This window comes from Mastomys coucha, unplaced genomic scaffold (genome assembly GCF_008632895.1).
Source record: "Mastomys coucha isolate ucsf_1 unplaced genomic scaffold, UCSF_Mcou_1 pScaffold23, whole genome shotgun sequence".
Taxonomy (NCBI): domain Eukaryota; kingdom Metazoa; phylum Chordata; class Mammalia; order Rodentia; family Muridae; genus Mastomys; species Mastomys coucha.
Window position 1 is genome coordinate 48472699 of NW_022196906.1, and position 17988 is coordinate 48490686.

At 39.7% G+C, this 17988-nt stretch overlaps 1 protein-coding gene across 4 annotated transcripts in view; it reads right to left on the bottom strand.

Moving 5' to 3' along the window:
• Positions 1 to 17988, bottom strand: part of Dmxl2 (Dmx like 2) — a 143175-nt gene that overhangs the window by 62026 nt on the left and 63161 nt on the right. For all 4 annotated transcript variants that reach the window (XM_031346264.1, XM_031346262.1, XM_031346263.1 and 1 more), the window contains exon 14: positions 1480 to 1569. In XM_031346264.1, the coding sequence (XP_031202124.1) occupies positions 1480 to 1569 (90 nt within the window). The remainder of the gene's footprint in view (positions 1 to 1479; positions 1570 to 17988) is intronic.

The window sequence follows — 17988 nt, forward strand, 5'->3', positions numbered from 1 at the left end:
GAGAAACCCTGTCTTGAAAAACCAAAAAAAAAAAAGAAAAAGAAAAAAGAAATTACAAAGTTTGGAACATTTTTTGTCTATCCAGGTATAAGAATATAAAATCTCTTTATAAAACAAGGTCATTGTCCCAAAGGAAAGAGACCAACTAAAGAATGCCTTCATGAGCAGAGAACTCAGAGAACACAGTTATGGCACAGAAGCCGACAGCCCAGTTGTCAGGAGGCTGAGAAATTGGTGAGTTCCAGCCACCACACAGCCACTGTCTCTCATAAAACAAAAGAACATTGGGGAACGATCCAGGCAGGAAAGAGGGAATTGACATAAATATTGATAGAGGGAAGAGAAAATGAGGAGGCAAGGGGGAAAGGAGATGGAGAGGCAGAGACAGAGATCAGAAAAAATACTGGGAACAAACTTATACTGAGTTTTAAGTTCTTGAGATTTATAAAGCCATCATCTATCAGTGGTTGAACTTTACCACCCTTGTGCTACTGAAAAGCAGAAGCAGATGGGAAACAAATCTCATGTAAATATAAAGGTGAGAGTGGACCACACCAATATCCATGGTAAACAGACCAAACAACGAGGGGAATCCACTCTTCTAGATCTGTCTGTAGTAGAAAAAAAGGAAGTACCTAGTTGGGTTTAAAGCACATTAATGCAACTTGAGGACAGAAATATTACAATTTCCTTGGAGGCATCACTAGTAACTTGAGTCTGGCAGTCCCATTTCTGCTACCAAAAGCTGATGTGGTAATTTCTCCATATAAGTAGAAATATCTTTATATCCCTTAAGAATGCAAGCACCATAGAAGATTATGAATAACTCTATGTTTGTCTTATTCTTAATTTTGCTTTGTTTTAAATATATGGTTACTTTCTTAAAGTAATCTTTTTTGTTTAAATGGCTATGTTTTCTCTCCACCTTAAAGAAATAACTAGTACAAAGATAAGTGGACTTTACCACTCCTTGGGGAGCAGGGCTTTCCCTTCCTCCCAGGTAAGAGGAAGAGAGGACACCTGACTACACAAAGGACTGTCAATACAAAGAGTATATGCTGAGATTACATTCATCTGCATTTTGATGAATCTCATAAAAATACCCAATCTGATGCCCGAGCAAGCAAACGCTGTGTAACGCCCAACTGAGCTGAAATCAAAGCTAACATGGAAGGAGAAACCACAACTGGAGTCTGTGCATAGCTGGACTGTATCTGCCCTCAGCACACAGACACAGAGGTTATAGTTTCAAACTTCCTTTAAATAAGAAATAATGATACAGATACGAGTCAGTTGGAGGGCAGTAACTCCTAAGTCATTAGTAGGACTTCCCCCCACACACTTTGGAAATCACTAGACACTGGATGTTTTATCAAATGATAATTACACTAAAACTAGAAAATGTGCATAGAAAACATCCTGGAATGAAGAGAATCAAATACAACATATAACATCACCAATTGAAAAGCATGTTTTTACTTGGTCAGTTATGGCATCAAGTTCAATAATGCAGCCTGGTCGAGCAGTGGACTGTTGGCTCACAATGTTAAACACTTCTCCAATAAGTTTCTGTAAACAACAAATGCAAAATGTCATTGGTCAACAAAATTATCACTCTACTGTCAACATGGTAGTGTCACAGATACTACAGCTCACCACATGATCAATGATTGACAACAGCAGTTAATACACTCAAAGAAATACACCAAATTTCCATTCTCATTTCTGTTTTCAACCTTATGACCTTAGAAAAACTGACAATGTTAACATAAATACTGTAGCTTCAAAGCACTTAGCGATTTCAATGTCTTCACCAAGACAAATGTGGATAAGGACCTAACCCGATGCCTACATGTAAGGCATATGGATGTTTATATATGTTTATATGATATATAGAGATCTTGACTGGCGACAGGTGGGCTGTCTCTTAACATAACAATATTTGAATTAAAACATGACGCTAACTTCTGGATCTCTTAAAACTCCCCAAACTTCATACTGGGAGGAGTCTCTCCCCCCAACCCTCACCAAGAAGCCATCTCTTTTAAATAAAATACATTCAATAACTGAATGTCTCAGCGCTCATCTGTAGTGCCTTTCTCTGCCTCCACAACCCCACAATAACAAAGTTTAGATCTAAGCTTAGCTAAAGATCAACTCTGAGAGGAAAGAGCATCCATACTGGATGTGTAGGACCTTTCTGATTTATATCAGTAGAATTCCAAAACATGTGTACTGGGATAAATTCTGGGTAAATAAGTCATGAGAGATAAAAATGGATGATTAAGTAGGGCTGAATTTATTGATGTGAATACATTCACTCCAGAGTCAGGGTTTAAAGTATTAGCTCAAACACCAACAAGTGGTTTTGATGTTCGGTTAGTTTTATCTATTGAAATCTGCGCTTAGCTGTGATCTACAACCTATGAGGCTAAAATGCCAGGATTTCTTAGCACAAAAAAAAAAAAAAAATTTAAAAAAAGACTGCTACTCAAAGTATATCAATAGACCAACAGCAACAAGATAGTACTTTTTGAAAGTGTACTATGCATCAACACTTTAACAATATCTCCAGATCCATGTGTATATAAAAGTTTAAGAAGTGTTGCTGCTATAAGCTATGTGTCCTGGTTAAATTTTTGTCAATTTGACATAAGCTAGAGTTATTGGAAAGAGGAACCTCAGTTGAGAAAAGGACTCTATCAGATTGGCCTTTAGACAAATCTGTAGGATATTTTCTTGATTAATGATAGATGTGAGAAGGCCTAGTCTTATTGGAGCAGTGAACCATCCCCCACCCCAGGCAGGTGGCCCTGGATTATAAAAGAAAGCGGGCTGGGCAAGCCATCAGGAACAAGCCAGTAAGCACCATTACTCCATGGCTGTGCTTCACTTACTGCCTCCCAGGGTCCTGTCTTGAGTTCCTGTCCTGGTTTCACTCAGTGCTGAAATATGACCTAAGACCTGTAACATGATATGACCCAAGTTGCTTTTGGTCACAGCAATAGGAACCCTAAGACATGGGTCATAGTGAAATAAACCTCTAATTCCAGTACTCAGAATGCTGAGATAGGGGGATCAGGAGTTCAAGAGCAACCTGGACTAGACAGTGAGTTCCAAGGCTGAAGTGTATCTCAATGGCAGAGTGCGTGTATGTGTAGTATTTCTGGGGTTGATAATTTTCAGTCTTGGCTGTACACTGATTCTTCCTCAATCACTGATGCTTAGGTCCCATGCACAGAGACTGATCTGCTTGTCTAGGGTAATCTGATAAGTGATTCTCTAAGTTCCTCAGTTATTTCCAACACATAACCAAGACTCTCACAAGAACAAATACAAACTCCAACTAAGGGTTTGTATTCCCTCCTCACAACTCTCTATCAACAAGATAACTCAAGAGTTTACCAGTACAGAATCCCACTCAACCTACAACCAAGGAACTCATTCAGCAGTAGAAATAACTTCAATTTCAACCAGCAAGCTTATATTACAGTGCAGGGTAACACCAAAACTAGGTTGATGTGATATGGGTGAAGCAAGAATTTCAAAAGCACCAAAAAAAAACAAGATAAATGATATAAATTTTAATGTGGTATCTCCTAAAAATAAAAATTCATGCAAAAAAATCTAAAAAAAAAAATATATAAAAATTTAAATATAGGATCCAATGGCTTAATTATCCTGAAAGCAACATAAAAACTATATAAATGTAATCCTATTTTTTAAGAAAATTAGTTAAAATATATTATAAAAAGATTAGGTTTACATACACCCAAAATAAGGTTAATGTTAGATTTATTTTCCTGGCTTTAATAGATGGAAAAACATTTGTAATATTTTCAAAATCATCCTGTTTGCTTGTAGTCAGTAAACAATTATATCTATTGATCAGACACAAATCTTCTTTTGTAGGATGACACTGCTGCTCTTGCAGAGGATCTGGGTTCAGTTTCCAACATCCACATGCATGCTCATAACTGTCTGTAATTCCAGTTCCAGATGATCCTATATTCTCTACTGGTCTCCAGGGACACCAGGCACACACATATATACATAGAAGCAAAACATGCATACACATAAAATAAAAATGAATAAACCTGCTTTAAAAGGAAAAAATGAGAACAATGACACTAAAAAATAATGAATCAGTTTTGGAAAAGCCAAACAGAAGGTGATTTCCAGCACTGCATTCCATTTACTCCTCCTCCTAATGAAACTGCTCGGAGGTCTGCAGTTGTTCTCCACAGACGGATGGTAACAACACCTACACAAGTCAGTGAATGTGGAGAAGTCAGGCTGGTAGCTACCTAGAGCCTTCATCCCTACTGACTAGTGTCCATGGTACTGGAAAGCACACTGCATCCCACCAAAGGAGAAACACCAATCCAGCTACAAATTGTTCAATCTACAATGGTAATCTGCATGCAAGATACACTGCTTCAATAGTGGCACCAAGTTTGTGGGACCAACCAGTATCTGACTGCATTTAATGTTTACTCCATGGGATGGAACCTACCCTCCCTCTGAAACCGCTCAGGTGACCAAGAACCTAAAGCTATGATAGCCCAGGGTCCTACAAGAAAACTAAATACTACTGTTCTGCTAGAGGAACATAGCAATAAAATGACTCCTAATGATATTCTACTACACTCAAAGATCTGGATCTTGCTTGTCCAATATTAGAGAAGCTTCCTCTTGCAGTAGATGAGAACAACTAGAGACTCACAGCTATAGAGTGTGCACAAGTGTGTAGATTGTGTTTCCAGGTTTGTTCTTAAGGGATTTCTGTGTGCAAATGTGTGTGTACCTGCGTCTATATATGTTTCTTGTGCTTTTTCCCCCGTTTATTTTGTCCTGTCCCTTCAACTACAATTTCCCCTCCCTCCCTCCCTTCTACCCAGTCTCTCCCTGACACCTACCCTGGCCCCCAGATCCACTCCTGCTTAGAAAAGAGCAGGCCTCTTCCCCAGGACATCAACCAAACATGGCATGAGACAACCTAATAGGAGAAGGGTCCCAAAAGCAAGCAAAAGAGTCAGAGACAGTCCCAAATCCCTGCTCCCACTTTCAGGTGGATACTCACATCCAATCATTAAACTGATCATGGGGTCCAAATGGAGAAGTTAGAGAAAGGACTGAAGGAGCTGAAGGGGTTTCCAGCCCCATAGGAAGAACAAACAATATCAACAAACCAGAGTTCCCAGGGTCTAAACCACCAAGGAGTACACATGGAGGTACCCATGGCTCCAGCCATATATGCAGCAGAGGATGGCCTAGTCAGTCATCAATGGTAGAAAAGGCCCTTGGTCCTGTGAAGGCTCGATGCCCCAGTCTAGGGGAATGTGAGGGCAGGGAGGCAGGAGTGGGTGGATGGGTGGGAGTACACCCTCATAAAAGCTGGAGGAGGGGAGATGGGATAGGAAGTTTCTGGGGGAGGAAATTGGGAAAGGGGATAACATTTGAAATGTAAATAAATAAAATATCTAATTTAAAAAAAAAAAGAAATCCCACAAGAAAACCAAGCTATATGCAGAGGACATAGGTCAGACCCCTCTGGGCTCCCTGATCTCTGCAAGCCCATGAATCCCAGTTGATTCTGTGGCTATGTTCTTGTGGTGTCCCTGACCCCTATGGTTCCTCCTAGCCTTCCTCCCTCTCTGCAGGACTTTCTGAGCTACACTAATGTTTGACTGTGGAACTGTGCATCTGTTCCCATCGGTTACTGGATGGAGTCTCTCTGTTCTCTCTGATGGATAAATATGCTAGGCCCCAGTCCCAGAATACTCTGCAAGCAGGTCAAACTACAGGCAGAAAGTTTTGTGGCTTGATTGATACCCAGTCCCTCTACTTGAGGCCTTGCCTGGCTACAGAAGATGGCCAGTTCAGGGTCTGTATCCCTCATTATGAAGACTTTTTGCTAAGGTTAGTCCTGTGGATTCCATTGCACTACATTTCTAACTTACCCTGAAATGTCCCCACAATTCCAGTTGTTTCTCCCAGGATTTTCTTCCTCTCCCCCAGTCCCTACCAGATCCCTCCTTGTTCCCAACCCCTCCTGCCTTCAGTCCACCAGAGAAATTGATTTTATTTCCCCTTCCCAGGGAGATCCTTTGTCCTTTTTTAAGCCCTCCTTGTTACTTACCTTCTCTGAGTCTGTGAATTTTAGCATGGTTGTCCTTTACATTACAGATAATATTCATATGTTTGTCTTTCTGAGTCTGGATTACCTCACTCAGGATGTTTTCTTTTTTTCTAGTTCTATCCATTTGATTTTTTTTCTAGTTCTATCCATTTGCCTGCATATTTCATGATGTCATTGTTTTTAAAAGCTGAGTAATATTCCATTATGTAAATGTACCACATTTTTTATCCATTCTTCAGTTAATGGGCATCTGAGTTGTTTCCAGTTTCTGGCTATTATGAATAAAGTTGTTATGAACATAGTTGAGCAAGTGTCCTTGTGGTAGGATAGAGTATCCTTAGAGTATATACCCAAAAGTGGTACAGCTGGACCTTGAGGTAGGTCAATTCTGAGAAATGCCATGTTGACCTCCAGAGTGGCTGTGCGGGTTTGTACACTCACTGCAGTGGAGGAGTGCTCCCCTTGCTCCACAGCATCCCAGCAGGAACTGTCACTAGGGTTTTTATCTTAGCCATTCTGACAGATAAGATGGAATCTCACAGTCATTTTGACTTGCATTTCCCTGATAGCGAGGGATATTGAACATTTCTTTGAGTGCTTCTCAGCCAATATGAGATTCCTCTGTTGAGAATTCTCTGTTTAGATCTGTACCCCATTTTTTAAATTGGATTATTTGGTTTGTTGATGGCTAGTTTCTTAAGTTCTTTATATATTTTGGAAATTAGCCCTATCCCAGAAAAAAATCAGGGAAACAATCTTCACAATAGCCACAAATAATATAAAATATCTTGGGGTAACTCTAACCAAGCAAGTTAAAGACCTGTTTGATAAAAACTTCAAATCATTGGAAAATATATCAGGAAGTGAAAAGATCTCCCATACTCATGCCTGGGTAGGATTAGTGTAGTAAAAATGACCATCTTACCAAAGGCAATCTACAGATTCAATGCAATCCCCATCATAACTCAAACACAATTATTTACATACCTTGGAAGAACAATCCTCAACTTCATACAGCAAAACAAAAAACCCAAGATAGCTACAACAATCCTGTGCAACAAATGAATTTCCAGAGATATCACCATCCCTGATTTCAAGCTATACTACAAAGCAATAGTAATAAAAACTAAATGGTATAGGCATAGAAACAGACAGACAGGTTGTAGATCTCCCTCAACTGAAGAATAGATAAAGAAAACATGGTATATTTGCACAATGGAATACTATTCAGCTATTAAAAACAAAGTCATCATGAATTTTGCAGGCAAATGGATGGAACTTGAGAATGCCATCCTGAGTGAGTTAACCCAATCCCAAAAGAACATGTACGGTATGTACTCACTTATAAGTAGATATTAGCCATAAAGTACAGGATAGCAATCCTACACTCCACAGACCCAAAGAAGCTGAACAAGAAGAAAGGCACAAGCAAGAATGCTTGAATCTCACTTAGAAGGAGGAGTAAAATAGTCATAAGAGGCAGACGTAGGGAGGGAACTAGGAGGGAGAAAGGATGGGGAGGAGGATGGGGAGGATCAGGATCAGGTGTTGGGAGGGACAGGAGAGATGACCAGATGGCTATAAGAATGAATGGGAATCTGCAAATGACAGAGGTGGCCAGCATCTCCAGGATGAGACAGAAACCTGGGGTAAGGGAGGAACCCAAGAATCAATGCAGGTGACCTTTGCTGTGACTCACAGCATTGGGGATACAGAACCTGAAAGGGCCACCCACTGTGGCCAGGCAGGAGTCCCAGTGGAGTGATAGGGACACCAACCTACCCATAAGACTTTGGACCCTAAATTTATCCTGTCTACAAGAAATGCAAGAAATACAAGAATAAGTAGAACAAACAAAGAAATGCAGAGGGTGGGGTGATATGGAACAGAGACTGAGGTAATGGCCAACCAATAACCATGCCATGGCGTAGGAGACCTACGCCATGGGCAAGCACCAGTCCCTGGCACTGTTATGTAATGGTACTCTGTTATGCTTGCGGACAGGACTCTAGCATGGCTGTCCTCTGAGAAGCTCCATGCAGCAGCTGACTCAGACAGATGTAGACACACACACCCAAACAGTGGATGGAGCTTGGGGACTCTTATGGAAGAGCAGGAAGAAGGCCCTGAGGGGCATAGGAACTCCACAAGAAGACCAACAGTCAACTAACCTGGACCTTGGGGCTCTCAGAATCTGAACCACCAACCAAAGAACATACATGGGCTAGACCTAGGCCTCACCACACATATGTAGCAGATGTTCAGCTTGGTTTTCATGTGGGTCCTGAACAACTGGAGGGAGTCTATCCCTAAAGCTGTTGCCTGTGGGATATATTCTAACTAAGCTGCCTTGTCTAGCCCTCATGGGAGATGATGCATCCAGCCCTGCAGTGACTGGATGTGCCAAGGTGAGGGGATATCCAGGAGGCTCTGACCCACTCAGAGGAGAAGGGGAGGGGGAATGGGGGAAGGATCATGGAAGGGTGCAATGAGTACAATATAAAGTGAATAAGTAAAGTGAATAAGTAAAACAGACAGACAGACAAATAGACAGATTAATCAATGGAATTGAATGAAAGACTCAGATATAAATCCACACACCTGATTTCTTTTTAATCAAAGAAGCCTCCAATATATACATTGGAGGAAAAAAAGCATCTTCAACAAAATCATATCTATCACCCTGCATAAAACTCAAGTCCAAACAGATCAAAGACCTCAATATAAAGCCAGATACACTGAATATGATAGACGAGAAGATGGAGAGGAGCCTTGACTGCACTGGCACAGGAGACAACTTCCTCAACAGACCACAAAAAGCTCAGGCAATAAGATCAACAATTAATAAATGGGACCTCATGAAACTGAAAAGCTTCTGTAAGGCAACTAATACCATCAATAGGAAAAAAAATGGCAGCCCCTCAGAGTGGAAAAGATTTTCACACACATACACACAAGACCTACTTTCAATTTTAAAAAAAGTAAATTGATAAATCTTAAAATGAGCCAAAAAACATGGCAGCTTTTTATAAACCAACTATATTCACAAAACCAAACTTTTTTTAAATGCTTAGCATAGACAAGGTGTAGTGATATATGCCTAAAATTCCAGCACCTAGGGTGGGGTAGAGGCAGTAGTTCAAGGTCAGACTTGGCTATGTGAGATGTCCCAAAATAAAAAAAATTGTCACCTAAGAATTTTAGAATCTAAAAGTACTTCAGTTAATTTTCACATCTCATTTTAACAGTACAATTAGCTTGCTGTGATAATCAGGATAATAGGTCTGTTTCTCTCAAGGATGTCTACATCATAATTCCTATTTGCAATCCATTATTACATGGAGAAACTTCAAACTGCTGAGATGGGGAGGGTCACCCTGGATTACTCATGCAGGCCACTGTAATTGCTAAGTCTTCTATGAAGGAGGTGAAAGGAGATATACAGAGAGTTGTAGAACACATACTGACTGACTTCTAAGATGGAGAAAAGTGGCCAGAAGTCAGAAAATGCAGATATTCCCTAAAAGCTTGTATAGGCTAGGAACAGATTATGTCTGGAGTTTCCAGAGAAAATGGAGCCATTTCTTGAAATGTTAACTTTACTCTCCTCAGCTCTAAGGCATGGATAATAATATTACCTTCCTGTTAGGGTTGTTGGAAAGATTAAGTGAGTAAACGTTTATGAAACACTTAGAACTGGGGCAGGTACACAATGACCATTCAGACCAGAGCTTGCAACTTAACCTGCAGACACAACTCAGCCTCAGACATGCTCTTCAATGAGGTCTTAATCAAGAAATTCAAGAAGCTGCCTACATCAAAGTCAGCTTAGTTTCAAATCCTGAGATGGCCTCTCTTGTCAGCTATTACATGCTGGGTGTACATATTTATATGCCTCACAGACACACACTTGAGGGTTGGACCTACTCCCATGTCAATTCATTTTAATACTCATAGCATCTGGAACACTGTGCACACTTATTCTTCCACTGTGTCACAACTTACACACAGTGGGTCACTGATGAAAATTAAACATTGGTAGATAAACAAATCAATGAGTTAATGAGAGAAAGGAAATTACATGTTACACAGTTCCTACTCTAAAAGCTTGCTTTTAGTAACAGAAGTACATGTGAAACCACTCTATCTCCAATCGTGGCTTATTTAATCATAGTTGTCCAGAAGTGCCCCAACATACTTGATGAATGAATAAATCTAGCATCACTGGCAGAGATTCAAAAGTTTATGTTTTAAATACTAACATAAGTGATATTCAGACAAAATCATAACTTAATATTAAAATATGACCATTTTTAAATGTCTTTATAAACAGTTGGCTGAACAGAATCTTTTCATGATAATTAGGGTAAACATTTACCAATGTGTGTACAAATCTATTAACATTTAGTTATGTCTTTATAATAATCAATTCCAAATATCCATTGCTATATAATGTGGGGTTGTGATAGGGACCCTCTTCATACCTCTAGCTGTCCTGAATTCACTAAATAACCAGGCTGTCCTTGAACTCACAAAGTTCCACCTGCCTCTGCCTCTCAAGTGCTGCATCGCCATGCATCATCCCCATGCATCATCCCCATGACCCCCAGGTCTTGCTAATTTATTTACAATTACCTATAGAATAATGACTTAAGCCACACCTAGAAGCCTAAAATTACAGTAACCCCACATTTTTATATATCTCCAAATTAATCATAAATACCTTCCAAGTATCTTGCCATACCAAAACCATAATCGCATTAGAAACCTCAGCATCATATCTTCATATCCATATTCAACCAACTCCTAAGCCTGTTCCTCTTCTTTGGCTTATACAGAACCCCATCTCTAGCTATAGTCTAAGCATATTTAGCTGACCTCAGCATACTCTTTGCTCAGTGCACACACACTATAAACCATCACACAGACTAATCATTTGGATTCCCTGCCCAACATTTTCAATGTCCTCTCTGTCTACCTCTCCATCTACATAAAGATATTCAAATCTTTTCAGTATCTGCTATGGTGGGTGGTGGGGAGGTGGGAGGGGGGTAAGCTGGCCTTTACCCAACAGCTTCGAAAAAACTAATTTTGAGGACTAAGAAAGCATATGCCAACTTCTTGCTCTTCTGACTCATGATTAGTAAAGGAAGTAACTAGGGGAACTTACAAATAACAAAAGAGAAAAAAGGATAAGTACAAATGGCAGGAATTTTACAGACCATGTTACACTTAATATAGACAGAAATAAACACAAAGCCCAGAATCCTTCTATCATGGAGCTCTGAAACTCAAATGGCTCAAGATTCTAAAGACTCAAAGGACTGGAGCAGCTCCTGGTGCCACCAGGAACTAGGACAAGCGAGAAAAGATCTGCCCCCAAACCCTGACAAGGCCTGATCTTTGATTGATACCCTTGACTTCAAGTTAGATATATATGTGCCCAAAACAAACAACAGATTTTTTTAAATACATGAGGTAAAATTTTTAAAAACTTGAAGGAAAAATACACAAACTCACAATTACAGTTAAGATATGTTAACGTCCTTTCACTACTTGATAGAGCACGTACAGGCAGTAAAGATACACAAGAACTCAATGCAGTATCCCTCAAAATAGGATGTGGGAGTTTCAGAGGGTTTTCTCAAGCTTCTGAGATTCGGGAGATAAACAAATATTCCCATGTCTGAGACAGCTGAAACCTGCAGGACACTGGAAGGCCCCTTTCCAGCTCTACTGCAGCAGTAAAGAACTACCAGGAAGAGACTCTGACCAGCAGGCACAGTAGAGATCTCCCTCTCTCTCAGATATGCCCAGCTACTTGTAAGAAATGCAGAGAGTGGGGCTTGAGATGGCTCAGGGGTTAAGAACACTGACTGCTCTTCCAGAGGTCATGAGTTCAATTTCCAGCAACCACATGGTAGCTTACAAGCATCTGTAATGGGACCCCATGCCTTCTTCTGGTATGTCTGAAGACAGTGACCATGTATTCATATACATAAGATAAATCTTTTTAGAAAATGCAGAGAGCTGCAGTTGTAGCTTTTGTGAGCACCTGAGCACACACCTGTGCACAAGCTCACATGCACACACTGCATATACATATAAAAATAAATCAAAACAAAAACAAAACCTTGGGAGGGCTGGACAGATGGCTCAGTGGTTAAGACCAATGACTACTCTTCTAGAGAATTCAGTTCAGAAAGGACACAAGATGAAGGATTCTTTGCTAACAACATGCATGCACTGCTCCGCCTTTCACTGCATAGTTGAGCTGCATTTGCCAGGACATCATAGAGAGAAAGGCATCAAAAAATGTCTGGTGGTATGCTGCAGCTTCTTGACACTTCTGCAGATTCAGGCTGATTGGACGCACATGCTGAGGCAGGGCACATGGAGGACATGTGATGTTTGGAGGGTATAAATAGGAATACAGGGAGTGACACAGAGAGAGCCTGGCTTGCTGGTACAGCTAGCTGTGCAACCCTTGTGAGGGAGGCACAGCCGAGAACTTCTCCTGGTCCCTCCTGCTGACTCCAGCTGAGGCTGAGGCCTAGCTGTCTCTGCTAGGTCATGTCACCACTGTTGTAACCTGACTCTATCAAACTGGACTGCTAGTATATCTCCGTGAAGTGTTTGCAAGTGGATCGAGCTGCTGCTGCCTGCTAACCTGTGAATTGAACTGCCGATTTCCAGACAACACAGACAGAAGTTGCTCCAAAGAAACTTTCTAAACAGGTCCATACTACCCCCAAGCCCCAACTCCACCCCGTATCCTTTCTTTTCCACTACCTCTGGTGGGTGGTGGGGTACAAGTAAGGTTAAAGTGTTTAAGAACCATCACTAAAAATAAGGTTGGAAAAGTTAAAGTTACACTTTTCCTCCTGCGAGTTTGCCTCATTCAGACTTAATATTAGGGAGCTGCCTCGTCTCACTGAAACTTGATATGCCATGTTTGGGTGATATCCCTGTTTCCCCCAAGAGAACTAGGGGGAAAGTGGATCTAGGGGAAGAGGAACAGAGAGCGAGGGGGGACTGACGACAGGAGGGAGGGGAAACTTAGGTCAGGATAAAATATATGACAGAAGAATTAATTTAAAAAAGAAATTCCAAAGTAAGCAAAAGTTAGGAAATAAAGATAAAAGCAGACAAATCAATAAAATAAAAACAAAGAAACAAGGGAGAAACAAAAGGTTCAATGAAACATGGCTCCTTGAAAATATCAAGAAAATCAACCAGGAGGACCCAGTCTAGAGAACGGTTGCCTAGTGTATGCAAAGCTCTAGTTTCAATAGCTAGCGACTCCATTTATCAAAGAAATAATTATAGCAGTTAAATACTAAAGACAAAAGCCTTTAAAAAAACACTCTCAATACAAACAAACAGCAATAGTTAATAAACTCATCATAAAGGCCAAATAATGCAGGCCATAATGCAAGACTGAAACCCCAAGCCAAGGGGAATACCACAGTGACTAAACTAAAACTAGACCAATGTCTAGTTTTCAAAAACAAAGGCTGAGAGGCCAAATCTACTCCATCTTGGGACCAGACTCCATCTCTTTAAAAAAAAAAAAAAAAAAAAAAGGCCTGAAAACTTGCCCCACAGCTGAACCAAGCTGCACCCAAGTACCAGGAAGGACCCCACGTCTTGTCCTTGGCCAGAATTACTCCCTAGCTACTTCCTAGTAATAGTTAATCAAAGATTAGTCTGATTGTTTCAGAGGTACTTTCAGACTGTTCGTGATTGTATATGGTCTTGCTTCAGAGCACCCACCTGTCAGCTTACAATAGACATTCAATTAGATGCTTGCCAGGCTGGACCCCTGGGCCCTCCCTTACTTCCATTTTCTATAAAACCTTGTCCGGATTAGAGTTCAGGGCTGCTTCATCAAACCATCCTATGAGTTGGCAGTGAGTAAGCCCAAACTCCAGTTTGTAATAGAGACCCTAATGTGACTGCATCAGAGTCGGCTCCTTGGTGATCTTTTAGGGCTCACGAACACTTCCAGGAACAAGGCAAGCTGCTGATGGCAGCCAACCAGGAGGTTAAGACAGGACAGTAAAATTTTCAAGACCTGCCTGAGCAGCTACATGGGAGGCCAAGGCAGGACAGTAACAGGTTCAAGGCATGCCTGAGCAATTTAGTGAGACTATCTCAAAATAAAAAGGGCTAGAAGACAGCTCAGTGAAAGCGTGTCTGCCTAGTATGTAACAAAGTCCTAAATTCCAAAATCTTAAATTCTGTCATTAAATTTTTTAAAAGGAAATAGCACGCTTAGAGAAACCAAATTAAGAAACTTGCTATCTATGTAGTATAATTTATGTTTTGTATCTAATGGTGTGGGAAAAGTAAAGTGTGGTAGTCCACACCTATAATCCCAGTACTCAGGAGGATCCCAATCCTGTGTAATGCCAGGTGTGGTGGTAGCAATGCATCAGGAACGGAGGAGGACAGAAGCAGGACTGTCAGACTGTTGGCCACCAGCCTAACTCCAGGTTCAGTCGAAGATCCCTCAGGAAAGAGGGTGGATAATGGCAGAGGATGACAACCGATGCCTTCCTCTGGCCTCTGTACATACACACAATGACACACACACACATTCAGATAGAAGAAAAACTTGTGCTCAGATATGAAACAAATTTTTCCTAAGGGGGAAAGAAAACCCAGGGTTTATAAAACCTTGATTATCTTTGATTATCTGTGGCACTCTGTGCCAAGAATATGAGACTTACTCTAAGTAGAACTAACTTGCCAAGACAATTTGTGAAAATACATTCAATTTCAACTTAATAGCAACATTAATCTATATACAGCATGATCTGTGTCAGAATCCGTTCCCTTACTGGTGGTCAGACAACAGATGACAACATAAAATAGACTGGACTAAAACATCCAATGGCTAATTAACAGTAGCTGACCTCTAGTGCACTATCCAACTACAACTATAACTCTATGATACTAAGTTTGCAGACTTTGTCCCATCCAAATATTAACCAGGTCAGATCTCATTTAGCCTCCACTACCAGAAGATAAAAGCAGATGAATTTAGAGTACCATATATATAGTACAGCTGAGACCTTCTCTACACCAAGAACCCAAAATGGTTTCCTACTATGTCTAGAACAAGTTTTATATATGTATTTTCCTATATCCACACTTATTTTCACACAGGAAAAAACAAAGGTATCATCTTTCCAAATCTTCCCTATTCATCCAGAACAAAGCAAGCCCAGTCTTCAGCAGACTGTCCATACTCATCCTCATCTGATCTCTCTGCTGTTCTAGAACACTTCTAGTGCCGTATTTTTAGCAATCAACTGAACAACACATGAATACTTCCTCTTGCCTTAAACTGTTATCTTTTACTAATACTTTCTCTTTTGTTTTGAGACAGAGTCCCATGTGGCTCAGTATACCCCAGAACTGATTATGTAACCAATGATTATCTCAAATTTCCTGATCCTCCAGCTTCTACCGTCCAAGTGCTAGAATTACAAGCATGTGCCACCACACCTAGCTATTAATAATTTCTTTTTCAATTAAATTAAAATTTTCTTAAAGGTAAACACTAACTACGTCCTGTGTCCTCTACACAACAAGAGGTATAAGAGACTCATAAAGAACAGCTGGTGCTCCAACTTCCCTTGCTACTCACTGACTCCTTGGTAGAGGGCCCAGCAGCACACTGCCGTGCATATGCAGAAGTCAGGACAGGCTGGGAGCAGTCAGTTCTCTCCTCCTACTTTGCTTCTGAGGCAAGGTCTCTTGTTTGTGTTGCTGTGCTGCCTAAACAAGCTTCTAGCTGATTCTCCTGTCTCGACCTCCTATCCCACCACAGACATGCTAGGGTTATAGATTTGAGCGTCCACATATGGCTTTTCATGGCATCTGGGGCTCAAAGTCAGGCTGTCAGGCTTATTACAGGGCTAATGATTTTACTCACTGAGCTATCTCTCTCCTCAGCCCAGTATTTGGTATTCAATACTGGAAGCATTTTAGAATAGGCATTTTATAGAGATATGTCTTTATCAGTAAATGGAAAAGTCAATGTTCAAATCCAAATATTGAGTAAAATATATTACTTCTAGTCTCCTTGTAACTATGAGAATGAGGGGCTACTACCCTAGCTATGTATAAAATATATAGATTATTAATAGATTCTAGACACAGAATATTTTTACATAAGTTAGGCTTAGAAATATTCTAATTTTCTTTTTTTTTAAACTTTTATTGCATTAAGATGAGAAAAGTTACATGATTTCAATTTATCTGAATTTGTTAACACTTAAAAACATATTTTAAGTAAATAGAATTAAATCACATTCTTGTTTCCCTTTTGTACCCCCACTCCTCCCAGAGACCCCCCTTCAATACCTACAATATCTTTTTTGTCATATTCCTTAAAATTTATAAAATATTATAACAAGAAAAATAAGTATTATAAAACTTGTTTGATATAACACAACAATCAGTTTAACAGTCTTATGTAGATGCTCGTCTACAGCAATACTGAAAATACATACATTTTTCTCAATATAAATTTTAAATAACTCCAAACATATTAACTGTATACTTAAAAATAATACATCATTACTAGTATTTTCTTAAATGAACATGAATATATAAAGTCTTTTTGTTTGTTTGTTTTGCATTTAGTAGAGTTTAAAATCTTGACTCTTACTATGGTAAAAGCCCAAAATAAGAACAATTTTTAGACATTGGATTTCATTGTAATGAGGCTGTTCTTCAATGACTCTCACATCACCAAAGGATTTTACCTCCATCATAGCTAAACTGAGAGTTGATAGCTCTGCTGCACCAAGAAATGAATTGTAGGCTTGATTTTTGGGTACAGACTTCCTGCTATGGTCAAAGCTATTTGACTTAAGTGAGTGAATTATTCTCAGCACACAGAGAACAGGTTACATTCATTTAAGAAATGGTGTAGGTATTAAGATGGTCTATCCATAAAATCATTCACCAAGTGTTTCAATGAACAATGGTTCTGCTTGGAGGGTGGCACAGACATTAGGTGAGGATAAGAATTTGGTTCATTAGCTGTGATAATTTGGAAAAGCATTCATCTCAGAGAAAGAATAACTTATAAAGTCCTCTTCTTCAAACTTGATACAAGAGTTACAAACATCAAGCAAAGCATTCAGTCTCACTCTTTGTTGTTCTCTTACAAGCAATCTCCCTAGTTAATCGTCTATGTTTCTCTTGGGTATATAAATACTTTTGAAATATATAAGCTGTTCTGAAAACCATAGTATAGTGTAAAGACATGAAATAAACAATACTACTAATAGAGAGGCTGAGATAGGAGAAGCAAGATTTCAAGACCCTTATGTTGTACACAGCTAGACACTGTCACAAACAAACAAGCTGAAAGTGTATATAGATTATACAATGTTGGACCTATTTTCCAAATGAGAGAGACCATTGGATGACAATCAACAAATTTCTAATTCTTCATATTTTTGGATTTCAATCGATTAGGATATATTGATAATATTAATTTTCATATTAAGATATTAACAAAAGTAATTGTCACTTCCTGTTGTTTTTGTTGTAAGAGGTGGAATTAAATTTGTGTGGATTCGTTGAAATCTTACCTTCTTGCTTCTTCTAGGGTGTAGTTTTGCTCCTTATGTTAAAGTTTTTCATCTATTATCCTTTGTAGGGCTGGATTTGTGGAAAGATATTGTGTAAATTCTGTTTTGTCGTGGAATATCTTGTTTTCTCCATCTATGGTAATTGAGAGTCTTGCTGGACATAGTAGCCTGGGCTGGCATTTGTGTTCTCGTAGGGTCTGTATGACATCTGCCCAGAATCTTCTAGCT